We start from the raw sequence: 13,554 nt of genomic DNA, 5'->3' as shown, positions 1-13,554 counted from the left end.
AGTACTCTTCTCACAAAATCTCTAGGTTGTTATAAGAAAAGCATTTTGTAAATGATAGAGCACAAATATAGGTTAATAATACCACCAGCCTTGGGACCCCTTCCCCCATTCACACACACGCAATTCTCTCTCTCTCTCCCTCTCCCTCTCCCTCTCCCTCTCCCTCCCCCTCTCCCTCCCTCCCTCTCTCTCCTTCCCCCTCTCCCTTTCCCTCTCTCCCTCCCTCCCTCTCTCCCTCTCCCTAGCTCTTGGGATACAAGACAGCCAGAAAGGATACCCATTGCCACAGCTAGCTGGAGTGGGGGAGGGGGTGGAGAAGAGGGAGGGAGGGGGGCACTTAAAGCCAGTGGTGGGCATCCGGCTGGCCACATTCGCCTGCTTAATCCGATCAGCACAGGGGGGGATGGGAATGTGAAGGGAAGAGGAAGAAGGGAGGTTTTATAATGTTGGGAACAGGCAGGAAGGGGTGGGGGGAGTGCAGGGGGTGGGGAGCTTAAAGGACCCAGAATGGGTACAATTTACACAAGGCGGGGATGAAGGAGAAGGAGCAGAATATGGATTTACGTTAAGCCCAGGGTATCCCCATTGTGACTGCCAGAACCCTGTTCAGCTACAAGGCTTCCCTGCAAAGTTCTCTGTAGTGGCCTCATTAAAGTTTACCCATCACCCCAAGGGAAAGGGAAAGATTCAGCTGATAGTGGTAGCCAGAACCCTTTTCTCCTCCTCCTCCTCCTCCTCCTCCTCCTCCTCCCCCTCCTCCTCCCCCTCCTCCTCCTCCTCCCTCCCTTCCTTCCCTCTTCCCCCACTCCCTCCTCCCAGACTCACATACACCTTTGGACTCCCTGCACATGCGCCACAGTTCCATATGTCACAGTGACACGAGGCTGCTCCCGGCTGCCTGACCCCCCCATTGTCCTGCCAGGGGAGTGAGGATGCAGGGAACAGGAAGCAGAGGGGGGGACCGCCATCTGCCTGTGGCTCAGAGCAGCAGCAGCAGCAGCAGCAGCAGCAGCAGCAGCAGCAGCGTCTTTGTTTGGGGCCGTGGATGTTTCTTAAGGAATCGCTCCCAAAGTCCTCGCTCCCTGGCCCTTGCAAAGCTCTGCTGGGTGAAATAAAAGATTTGCTGTGTGTGTTGGGGGTGGTGGTGGGGAGCGAGTGAGGAGGGAGGATGGAGCAAGAGGAGGGAATCCACAGAGAGAGGAAGATATTAGGGGGAGGAGGGAGGAACAGACTACTCCCATCTTGACCAGGATATCCCGTCTTTTTTTTTTTTCCTCTCTCTCCCTCTCTGCCTCTAGGGTGTGTCCACACAGATACAGGCAGCTCCCTCTCCTCCCCCCATCCCTGTCAGAGATTGTACCCGTAAGCTGACACTGTGGGGAGGTGTGTAAGGGAGAAGGTAGAGAGGCTGACTCCCTGAACAAGAGCGGGGAGGGTAGAGAGGCTGACTCCCTGAGCAAGAGCGGGGAGGGAGGGGTTGTGCTGAGTGTCTCCGTGTGTGTGTGTGTGTGTGTGTGTGTGTGTGTGTGTGTGTGTGAGAGAGAGAGAGAGAGAGAGAGAGAGACAGAGAAGCTGTTCATGACCCAGAATGTGGGTGGCTGTGTTTGCAGGATAGCTAGTAGAAAGATTGTGTGCATGAGCCAGAGGGTGGGTAGATTACTCTGTGTGTGTGTGTGTGTGTGTGTGTGTGTGTGTGAAAGAGAGACAGACAGACAAGGCAGGGGCCCCTACCCATAGGAAGGAAGACAGCTAGGAAGAAGGAGGTGGGAGGCTACTCTCTACCTCCCCAGGGTGACAAGACAATGGGGACCCCCTCCTTAAGGTAGAGGGGGTGGGGGCGGCAAGAAAGGAAGAAGCTGAGTTGGAGGGTGCATGGGGGAATGCAATGGCAGGTGGGTGTGGGAAGAAAAGGGCTGTGCAGAGTAAAGGGGGCTTTACTCTGGCAGGGGAAGGAGGGGTTTGGTACTCCTGAGATGGAAGAAGATTATAAGCACGGGAGCAAAGGGACCGTCTCTACCTGCAGAGTGGGGGGCTGTGAGCCAGAGAAAGCAGCCGCGCTGGAGAAGGGACTAGAGAGACAAGACCAAGAGGGTTCAGGACAATAATTTGGAACTAGGTGTGAGAAACTGAGTTAAACCGAGGGAGAGTGCTGGAGAAAGGCTAAGGTCTGTGACTGCCTGCCCACCCAGAGGGCTTCATGGAGAGGTTATTAGGAAGATGCGTTCAAGAAGGCACTGGGGTGAGTGAATCTTTGTCAAAGGAGATAACATTTCAATTCTGAGACTCTAATGGGGCCTCCCATTATTTCCCTAATAGGTGCCATGGTGACAGGCGCTGTAAGAAATACTTAGACGGGAGTGTTGGATATAAGGCTCAGGAGAGCCCTGGCCATCCCTGGGGCCCCTCCCAGCTCTGTCTTCAGAGCAGAAGGTCCATTAACTCGGGGGCTGGGAGTTTGGTTCACTGGGTTTGGGGGAGAAGAAGCCACTAGAGAGAAGAACCTTCTCTCCCTGAGTGGAACTGCAGCTCCTGGCCCCAGCCTTCTTGGTACCATTAAGAGGCTTGATGAAAGGAGCATGTGGGGTCTTTAAGGAAAGAAAACCAGGGAGGGAAGAACTAATATATATTGTGTGTGTGTGTGTGTGTGTGTGTGTGTGTGTGTGTCTGTCTGTCTGTCTCTCTCTCTCTCTCCCTCTCCCTCCCTACCTCCTCCCCTTTTCTCCCTTCTTACTTTCCCTCCTCCCTCCCTCTCTCCTCTCCTTTTCCTCCCCTTCCTCTCTTCCTCTTCTCCCTTCCCCCTTCTCTTTACTCTCCATATATATCTGTCTGTCTCGTCTCTTCTCTTCTCTTCTTTCTCTCTCTCTCTCTCTCTCTCTCTCATTCTCTCTCTCCTATCCTACTCATGTGAATCCCTTAGTCACAAGAACCAGGAGTATTCTACCCTCCTTGGTCCCATCCCACCACTATCTTTGCTAAATTGGAATGTGGATTTTGTTCCTCTTTATGGAGGGTGAACCTTTTCACCCTCTTTTTGCACTGGGGATACCTGGGGTGGGGCCAGTCAGAAGACAGGCTTTGCTTCAGGATGGCTTCATGGCCTTGGATGAGCTGTTTCCCCTCTGAGCCCCAGTGTTCTCCTCTGTGAAATAAGGTGATTGGATGATCATTAAGCTTCCTCTCCAGATCCTATGACATGTCTGAGCCCTGGGGAAAGTGGCTAGGACCAATGGGCAGCGCCCAGGGTGAGGCTCTGATCATGTCCACTAAATCTCAGTCCCTCTTGTTTCAGATGACTCCTCATCGGAGAGTTGCAGTGGAAATGGCTCCTCGACTTTGAACCCCTCCACCTCCAGCAGTACCCAGGGGGACACCTCCTTCCCCGAGATGAATGGTAATGGCGCCGTTGCCCCCATGGACTTCACAGCATCAACGGAGGACCAGCCTATCAACCTCTGTGACAAACTCCCACCCTCCCACATACCCCCCTCTTACCCGGCAGACAGCTGCAGCGCCGATGGGCTTCGGAGCAGGGTGAAGTATGCTGTAAAGACAACCCCAGAGGTAAGTCTGGATGACAGGGACTGACAGACCCACAAAGTCATGGACCTCCTTTTTTCCCCTCCAGATTGAGGGTCTTCTTGCGGTGGAATCTATCTTAATTTCTATAGATTTTGGATGTGGGGGCTCAAGGCTTGCAGAGGAGAGATAGCAATACTTCTAGGATTCTTTGAGGTTAACAGAGGAGGAAACTGAGCTACAGGGAAGCAAACTATCTTACGCATTATTAAGTCAGGTCTCATTTGACATTAGGCTGCTGGTAAATCCTTGGGGGGACAAAAGTACTTTCCCACCAAGCTTTTATTTTAGGTCATAACAACCCCATAAAGGTGGCAGGAAGAGATATTCTTGCCCCTATTTTTAAGTTGAAATGGAGAAATAAAAACTGGTTCTTCCAAAGTCACATATGACTAGACCTTAGCCCCAGGCCACTGACCAGAGTGTCTATGGACCTCCATTGGACAAAGGCCAACAAAGACCATTCCTCTGCCTTACAATCCTCTTCATCCTCCAAATTCCCAAACTGTGCATTACATTTGGGTCATGGGGTCATGGATTTAGAGCTAGAAGGTTACCTTTGGAGTCCATTTAGTCTCATCCCTTCATTTTTTTTTTCAAGGCAAGGGGGTTAAGTGGCTTGCCCAAGGCCACACAGCTAGGTAATTATTAAGTGTCTGAGGCTGGCTTTGAACCCAGGTACTCCTGACTCCAGGGCCAGTGCTCTAGCCACTGCAGAGTGGGGGGCCTAGCTACCCCCATCCCTTCTTTTTTTAACAGATGAGAAAGTCAATGTCTAACAGGATTATGCAAGCAGAGTGTAAGTAGAATACCTGGAATTCTGCCCCAGGAAGGTGGACTACAAATTTAGAGTGTTTTAAATTGTTACTGTATGGGTTAGAATAAAGTGGATAGAGTCTTGATTTAGACTCAGGAAGATCTGACTTCAAATCCTGCCTTGGATGCTAACTAGTTATGTGATCCTGGACAAGTCACTCAACTCTGCCTCAGTTACCTCATCTATAAAATGGAAATAATAACAGTACAGAATTGTTATAAGCATCAAATGAGATCACATAGGTTAGGTGCTTTACAAACTTGAATGTGCTAGATAAAGCTGTCTGGTAATGTAGTAGTCGTAGTCGTAGTCGTAGTCGTAGTAGTAGTAGTAGTAAACCCTGAGGTTTACAGACCATCTCTCCAACTACTCTGATTAAATTTGGGTTCATTGTGGGGAATGGGGCTGAGGGCATGGTGCCAGATGAGCTTGTGGCAATATGAAGGGAACAAGATTCCCTTAGGGTGTAGGAAAGTTCCCTTGACAGCTCCTAAGAACCATCCCTGTGTTGGGGAATTGGAGTTGGAGGAGGGACCCAATGCCTACTTAGCAGGAAGCCTGGAATGGTCAGGAAAGAGGACCCCAGCACCCTATTCTCTCAGTTCAGCTTTGTGGCCTTGGGACGAGAGGCAGTTTATATGCCCTTGACAATGGCCTTTTCAGAAAACAAACTAATCATTAGATTCCAGGGGGTGGTGAATGGCAGAGAGGAAGAAGCCACAAACTAGGAGTGAGGAGACATAGATTCAGAGCCTAATTCTTAAGTCCCATGCACCATTAACTTGACTTGTTGCTTGCCTGAAAGAATCCTAGAAATCAGCAGTGATGAGGGATTGGATGATAAGCACCATGTTGTTGGAAGCTGACTGCCTAGGGGAATGGGGCTCTATGGCCTTGATGGTCTGAGGTCTCGATGTGATTCCATGATTGTGAGTAGTTTACTTACCATGCCCAAGTCTCAGTTTCCTCGTTTATAAAATGGAGATGACGCAGTACATTGGTAAGAGCCCTGACTTCACATGCTGGCAGATCTGGGTTCAGCTTCTACACCTGGTACCTACTCTTTGTGGGACCCTCACTTCACTTCCTCATCAAAAAAATGAGAGGCTTAAATAGACTCCAAAGTTCCTTCTGTGATCCTTTGATCCCCCATCCTATAGGACAATTTCTGTGAGTGTCAGTGGCTTTAAAGGATGAGGGGGAAGTGAACTTTAAAGATGAAGTGGTGAGTTCTGGTTGAACTCGATGTGAGCAAAGTTTTGCTGGGAAAGGAATGGGGCAGCAGCTGGTCCATTTTGTCTCAGCAGTGGCTGTGTGGTCTAAGGGGTAAGCACTGGCCAGAGTTGAACTTCATTTTTTTGAGATCACTGCAACAACTTTCTCCACTTAGCGTCTCCACCTAATCTCCACCTAGAAATGTGACCAGCAGGGGTTTCCCTACAGAGGACCAGGAATGAATGAACCGATGGATGTAGAGAGATCCATCCAGGTGGATATAAGAAAAGAAATAGGTTTAAGCATAAACTAGACCTGGAAGGGATCTTGGAGAACATTTAGACCTAATCCCTCATTCTACAGATTAGGAAACTGAGGCTCAGAGACATTAAGGGATTCACTGGAGGTCACAGAGTCAGACAAAACTGGGACTTCAAGTCACATCCTCTAGGTCCTAAGGTTAGAGTCCCACAGTATTAGTTTTTAGGACATCATAGGTTGGCACTTCTGTTTGTATACTGGGTAGTAGTTGTAGTTCACATTTCTGTAGTCTTTACATTTTAAAGAAGACTTCATAAATAATGCAAGTATTGTTAGCCCCATTTTACAGATGCAAAAACTGAAGTTCAGTAAAGAGAAGTGGTCACACTGCTTGGCAGAGGTCATTTTGGAGACTAAGATTCAAACCCAGGATTTCCCGAATCAAAATTCTTTCTCCTGAATCTTAGGGCTTTCTCTGTTGTGGTCCCTGATTCCTAGTGGGTTATGTTGGGGGTCTTGAACAGGAGCTAGATGAACATGGATAGAAAGATATCCAAGCTGTACACAAACAGGCTTGAATCAAGTTCTTGGGAGTGCAGAAGCAGGGAGTAAAGGTGCTTTGGGTGAGTCATCGTGTAGGGGGAAGGTGCACCAGGAGATATAATTACCCAACAGTTTTCATTCATCCCCCCCTTGTGAACCATTAATTCATTTGTCCACCTCTCAGTTTGTTCATTCATTCATTCAACCAATATCAACATCTCCTTACCACAGGTTCCTAAAGTGTGCCCAGCCCTGGGCAACATGACAGAGATGCCAACTAGGAACTGCAAATGCCTCAAAGGCTTCACTTGACCCTAGCCAGAGAAACAAGATGTGTGGGCCAAGGAGGAAGTGACAGTGAATAATCAAGAACAGCCCAGGTGTCTGTGCCAGGATAATCTGTGCTCAGGATTCAGGGCAGGGAAGAGGCAGGAAGTGCTATGAGGCAAGAGGAGGAAAAGAGAGAGATCCTTGGGAGTGCAGGGAAGGCTTCCTGGAGGAAGGAACCTATACTTTGGCTCAATACCTTTATGTTGTTGTAATCTTAGAAGAAAACTTTCTTTGGGGAGTTTTATCATTTTTTTATGTGAGTGGGTTTTTTTTATTCGATGCCATGGAAATTTTATATCTGACTCATTTGTATTGATTTATATATTCTTTTTATTCTATTTCCTTTATACATTTTATTGATACAAGTTAAGGAAATAATAGTTCCAACCTCAGGGACAAGTATTACTAAGAAAAGAGTTGCTCATAGAATAAGTAACAATAACTCACATTTACACAGATTTTTAAAATCTGCAAAGAATTTTTCTTATAGCCTCTCATTTAATCCTTACAACAACTTATTGTCATACTGTATAGATGAAGAAACTGAGACTGAGAAGAGTTAAGTGATTTGGCCTCTGGGACATGAACTGATAAATGTTTCTAGTAGGATTTGAAGCCAGGTCTTCCTGCATCCAAGTCCTGCATGATGAATAATGTGCTGAACGGGGTGTCCTGCTATCTGTGAAATGCTAAAAAAGATCCAAAGAGAGGCCAGTCAGCACATTAGATAGACAGATCCTCTAGGGAGGGAGGAAAGAATTGTACTGGATCTGAAGTGCTGGTGGGCTTCAGAATCTCATGGGCTTGGCTCCTTGTTAGACAGGGTGAACCAAAAATCTGAATGCAGCTTTCAGAGAACCCTAATTCTGAGCTTTAGCTTAAAACCTGCACTAAGACTTTTGGGACAACCCCCTTTTAAGCTTATTGCATTAAGACTTTGGGGATTACTCCCCCCCCCCTTTTAAATTAATTGAACTAGGACTTTTGGAACCTCCTATATGACATAATATACCTGGAACAGTTCCTCTATCACTCATGCACCTCAAAGACCCCCTTCAGTAGTTTATAAAGAGTCTTCTGTACACTGCTGTGGCCAGAGCAAATTCATCTCCTGGCAGCTAAACCCCCTGGTGATGAGCTTCTCTGCAGTCCAATCCTCTAATCCACCATTGACAGACACACTAGAGCCAACACTTCCATCCACCACCAGCCTGCCTCAGCTGTGAGAAACACCTACCACCCTACTAGTGGGTCATCACTCCATTGCACCACTGGTCTGTATCAGTGAAGAGCCTTGCACTCCTTAGGAACTGCCCATTGTGAAACCTGGGTGGGGCAGAGAGGAGGTGAGACCCAGAAAGGCCTCCACAGCTCAGACGGAACACCTTGCCAAATGTCAGAAAATAACAGATCCTTTGTGTGGAACCAGTCTGTGGAAGACCTGAAATCCCATCGGTGGGTATAAAGTCACAGTGTAGTTGGTCTCCCACACACCTCCTTAATAGATTTAAGTCCTTTATTGATAGAGGCAAATCACAGTGTTCAGGTAGAGTTTGAACCCAGGTCTTCCTGAATCCAACTCTGGCACTGTATGCCCTGACCCAAAGGACTATACTGATGTCTATTAAGTGGTAAAAGGACCAGAGAAAAACTGTAGAGGTTTAAAAAAAAGCAAATGCTGGAACTTACCCTAAGTATGGTCCCTACCACTTCTTCATTGGGACAGACCCAAGATATTAGACATGACAAGCGAATTTGTGTATCATCCCTCCCTGGGTCCTTTCCACCAGATAAAGATTCCCTAAAAGGAACAGTCTGTACTAGGTGAAAAGGACCATGGAAACCCACAGAGAAACATTGGCATTACCACCCTCATTTCCCCCACTCCCTAATTTTTAAAATAAATTTTATTTCTTCATTTTTTTCTCCCTCTCACCTCCTCCTCCCCAGCTGGGAAAACAAAAAACAAAACAAAACAAATCCTTTGTAACAAATGAACATAGAAAGCACAACAAATCCCCACATTAGCCATGTCCAAAAATATATCTCATTCTACATCTTGTGTCCATCCCTCTCTGAAAGGAGGTGGGTAGAAACCTTTGTCATCTGTCCTCTAGAATCATAGTTGATCATTGCAAGGATCAGAATTCTTAAGTCTTTCATAGTTGTTTGCAGTTACAGTGTTGTTGGTTTAGAACAAATTGTGCCCCATATTAGGGGCATCTTCTTGGGCAGCTAGGTAGTACAGTGGATAGTGCTGGCTCCGCATCTTCCTGAGTTCAAATGTGACACTTTGTAGCTATGTGACCCTGGACAAGTCATTTAACTCTGTGCCACAGTTCCTCCTCTATAAAATGAGCTGAAGAGGGAAATGGTATACTCCAATATCTTTGCAAAGAAAACCCTCAATTGAGGTCATGAAAAGACAGGTTTTATTGAAAAAACTCAGCGACAATTCTCCTGGTTCTGCTAACTTTACTCTGCATCAGTTCACACAAATCTTTTCAAACTTCTTTTAAACTTTATCTTTATTTCTTACAATAGTATTCTATTACATTCATAGACCACAATTTGTTCGGCTTCTCCTCAATTGATAGACACACCTTTACCTTCTACTTCTTTACCACTATAAAAAGTGCTGCTGCAAATGTTTTCATACATTTAGGACCTTTTTCCTCTTTCTCTGATCTCTTGGAGCCCCAGACCTAGAAATTGTATTCCTAGGTTAAAGGGTATGCAGAGTTCAGTAAATTTTGGGCTGAGTTCCAAACTGCAGTCCAGAATGACTGGACCAATTCATAGCTTCATCAACAGTGCATCAATGCTTCACTCTTATTTTTAAGTACAGAATCTTGTTTTTCTATGAATTATTTTGATCAGACATTTGGTACTCTATTCTGATTGAGAGTGAATTCTGTTATTTGGCAGCAGCTCCATTGTCAGTTTGAGATCATGCCTTACTATGGGATCAGAGCAGCGACGGGCAAAGGGAGAAGCCATATACAGACCTTAAAGAGAAAAAGAAAGGAAAGGACAGTGGGAGGCTAGCCAGTATCAGGAATCCTCCCTCTGGCAACCCTCCAAAGTATCTGTGTTTCTTCTAAAAACCATATTCTGTTCTACTTTTTACATTGCCTAACATATAAAGACAATGGATAAATATTTATTGATTTAAGAACAGATCAAGAGAGAATATTAACTGTTCAGGAAGTGGGGCAGTTTAAATCAACCCCTATTGTACACATGGTAACATTGAGACCCTGAGAGAGAGAGACTTGACCCCAGAAGTTGTTGACTGAGGCAGAATTCAAATCTGGGTTCTCTTAGGCTCTGGTAGTCAAAGATAGGAGGTAGAGGCTTAGAGTAAGGCATATACCAGCCAGGCTTCAGTTTCCTCATTTCTGAAATAGAGATAATTATATATCCTATGTCACAATGTCAAATGTAAGGGGAAAACTAAGGAGAAAAAAACTACAGGATGATATAAATACAGCCTAGAAATATATATATATATATATATATATATATATATATATATATATATATATATATATAATTTGCAAGGCAATGGGGTTAAGTAATTTGCTCAAGGTCACTCAGCTAGGTAATTACTATTAAGTGTCTGAGGTCTAATTTGAACTCAGGTCAAACAGACTCCAGGGCTGGTGCTCTATCCATTGTGCCACCTAACTACCCCCATAGCCTGGAAATATTCAAAAAATGTCATCTCTTGCGGAAAATGGAGTAGTCTAGGAAACAATGGCAGGTTGGGAAGGGGGATGACTGAGGGAGATTTTTTGCTTAAGAAAAGCTTACAAACCAAAATTTGTCTGCTGCTGATAGGGAATTCTTGAAGCAGAGACTGGATGATCACTTATCAGGGGATTTTTGTAATTCTGAATCTTTTTTTTAATTTTTTTTTGCAAGGCAATGGGGTTAAGTAGCTTTCCCAAGGCCACACAGCTAGGTGATTATTAATTAATTAAATAATTGTTGTCTGAGGCTAGATTTGAACTCAGGTACTCCTGACTTCAGGGCCAGTGCTCTATTCACTGCGTTACCTAGCTGCCCCTTGTAATTCTGAATCTTGGGGGACAGAGACAAGGGCTTTGGAAGAGTCTATAGCTAAATAGCTTATAGCCCTGCAGACTATCATGACTGCCTCCCCACCCTTTCCTCTCTTCCAGTCCCCTCCCTATAGCTCTGGGAGTTATGACTCCATCAAAACAGAGGTCAGTGGCTGCCCTGAGGACTTGACTGTGGGCCGGGCTCCCACAGCTGATGATGATGATGATGACCATGATGACCATGAGGACAATGATAAGATGAATGACTCCGAGGGGATGGATCCTGAGCGTCTCAAGGCCTTCAATGTAAGTTCAGGCTCATGCTCTTGTGTTCCTTCAACCCTGCCTGGATTCTGGCTCTCCCCCTACTCAATGTTAGCCCTGCTGCCCAGATCTCTCCCACCTCTCCTACCTCCTCCCCTGGTTTGCCTTCTTTTGTGTCCACTCTGCCTTCCAACCCCTCAGGCCTTCAGCCCTCTCATTCTCCACTCCCCTCCCACCAGATGTTTGTGCGCCTTTTTGTTGATGAGAATTTGGACCGCATGGTACCCATCTCCAAGCAACCCAAGGAGAAGATACAGGCCATCATTGAGTCCTGCAGCCGCCAGTTCCCTGAGTTTCAGGAGCGAGCCCGCAAACGCATCCGCACTTACCTCAAATCCTGCCGTCGAATGAAGAAGAATGGCATGGAAATGGTAAGATCCCTTGTGCCTCCATCTCTCTCCTGGCCTTTCCTTTTTTTTTTTTTTGGTTTGAGTCTACCCTTATATCAATCCTTCTGTGCCCTCCTCTTTTCTCTTCTGACTATCTACTCTTCCCTTTCCTCTTAACTTGAGAGAGGCGCTGCGTTTTCACATTCCTATTTCTTACAAAGCAGTTTCCTGGTGGCCAACTGTGAGCCCAGTAGGGCAAGGGTCCTTAACCTATTTTTTATCCTAGACATCCCATTCACAGTCTGATGAAGCCAAGAATCTTCCCAAATTATGTTTTTAAATACATAAAGTCAAATAGATTACAAAGGGAGTCAATTATGTTCAAACAGTCATCATTTTTTTAAAAGCAAATCAACAACAAAATCAAGTTTGCAGACCCCAGGTTAAGAATCAATGCAGGAGGGGAAGTATCATCATTTTATCTGTGAGGAAACTCATAGAAATAGTTTGGTGTAGTGGAAACAGTGCTGGCTGGGGAGTCAGGGAATCTGGTTTCAAATGTTTCTTAGATTATTACCTCTGTAACCTTCACCTGCCTTGGCCCCACTTTGTTTTTCTACACAATGGGGTTACATGACTTCTTTTTTAATTTTTTTACTTTATTTTTTTAGGGTTTTTTTGCAAGGCAAATGGGGTTAAGTGGCTTGCCCAAGGTCACACAGCTAGGTAATTATTAAGTGTCTGAGGTCAGATTTGAACTCAGGTCCTCCTGACTCCAGGGCCCGTGCTCTGTCCACTGCGCCACCTAGCCACCCGGTTAGATGGTTTCTAAGGGCCCTTCTAGTTCAAGATTCATAATTCAGTGAAATACATTGGCTTGTCCAAGTATAACACAAAAAAACTGGCAAATATTTAAACCTGATTTCAAGGTTGGCACCCCATCAATTGTCTTTTCTCTTAAGTATCATTGGGCTTTCTACAGGAGAATTGGGTTCCAGGTTTGCTCTACTATTGGTTAGTTATGGGAGCCAGACACATGGCCTTCTCAATTTATTCCCTTACATCTATTTTACAGGGTGTTGTGACTAAAGAGCTTTGTAAAAATTGTAAAAATTTGTTGGTCCTATTAATTAGTTTTATTAATTATTAATTAATGTTTCTCTTTTCCCTTTCTTGTACCTCTCATACCTTTCCATAAATATAAATTCCTGCATTTTCCAACTCACTCCCTTTTCTTTTCCTAAGCTAGATGAGCTTATCTTGGATGAGGGAGTAATGCTCCTTACTACACCTCTATCAGGTTCTACTTCCCTTTAGATATAGCCAAGAGATTTCATCACAGATTCTGGACTTTGTGTCAGAACACCTGATTCCAAAGCCCAACTGTAACTATAGGTCTGACTCAACAGATTTAAGTCATTTAATTTCTCCCCAGTTTCTTCACCTGTGTAAAAACAGTAATAACAAACAAACAAAAGCAAGTTTAGACTTTAGACTAGATGATTTCCAAGGCTCCTGCCAGCATTAACATCCTTTGGTCTATTTTCTAAGAGCACTTCTATTTGCTGATATTACATGAGGCTGGTGGCATCCTAACTTGCCCTGTCTTCCCTAGACCAGACCCACTCCTCCCCACCTGACCTCAGCCATGGCTGAAAATATCCTGGCAGCAGCATGCGAGAGCGAGACAAGAAAAGCAGCCAAGAGGATGAGACTGGAGATCTACCAGACATCCCAGGTATGGAGTCAGGAGGCAAACACCATCCCGGGGGGTGGGGAGGGGAGAGGGACGGGGGACACTGAACCAGTTGGAATTAACAGGAAAAAGGGGATGAGAGGATGAAGGAGGGCTAGTAGAAGACCAAGGACATAGGGAAGAATTGAGGTGGAGAGAAGGGGTTAAAAAAGTAATATGAAGCAATAAAAAAGCACAATGAAGATGGCCAGGGCACAGAGTTCCCAAGAATGAGCCATTCAGGAGGGATGAAGATGATTCCAGTGGAAGTAGGGACCATCAAACACTGATTTAGTTTCTTGAGTGTGAAAGGAACAGTTGCCACTGCTCCTGAGGTTCTGAGTGGATCACTGGCCC

The 13,554-nt window shown here is 45.6% G+C and overlaps 1 protein-coding gene across 5 annotated transcripts in view; it reads left to right on the top strand.

Annotated features, from left to right (window-relative positions):
* Nucleotides 1-13,554, top strand: part of NOL4L (nucleolar protein 4 like) — a 210,037-nt gene that overhangs the window by 172,523 nt on the left and 23,960 nt on the right. For all 5 annotated transcript variants that reach the window (XM_074211872.1, XM_074211874.1, XM_074211873.1 and 2 more), the window contains 4 exons: nt 3,290-3,561; nt 10,930-11,115; nt 11,313-11,504; nt 13,078-13,200. In XM_074211872.1, the coding sequence (XP_074067973.1) occupies nt 3,290-3,561; nt 10,930-11,115; nt 11,313-11,504; nt 13,078-13,200 (773 nt within the window). The remainder of the gene's footprint in view (nt 1-3,289; nt 3,562-10,929; nt 11,116-11,312; nt 11,505-13,077; nt 13,201-13,554) is intronic.

This window comes from Macrotis lagotis, chromosome 1 (genome assembly GCF_037893015.1).
Source record: "Macrotis lagotis isolate mMagLag1 chromosome 1, bilby.v1.9.chrom.fasta, whole genome shotgun sequence".
NCBI lineage: Eukaryota > Metazoa > Chordata > Mammalia > Peramelemorphia > Peramelidae > Macrotis > Macrotis lagotis.
This window is presented reverse-complemented; position numbering and strand designations above follow the sequence as displayed.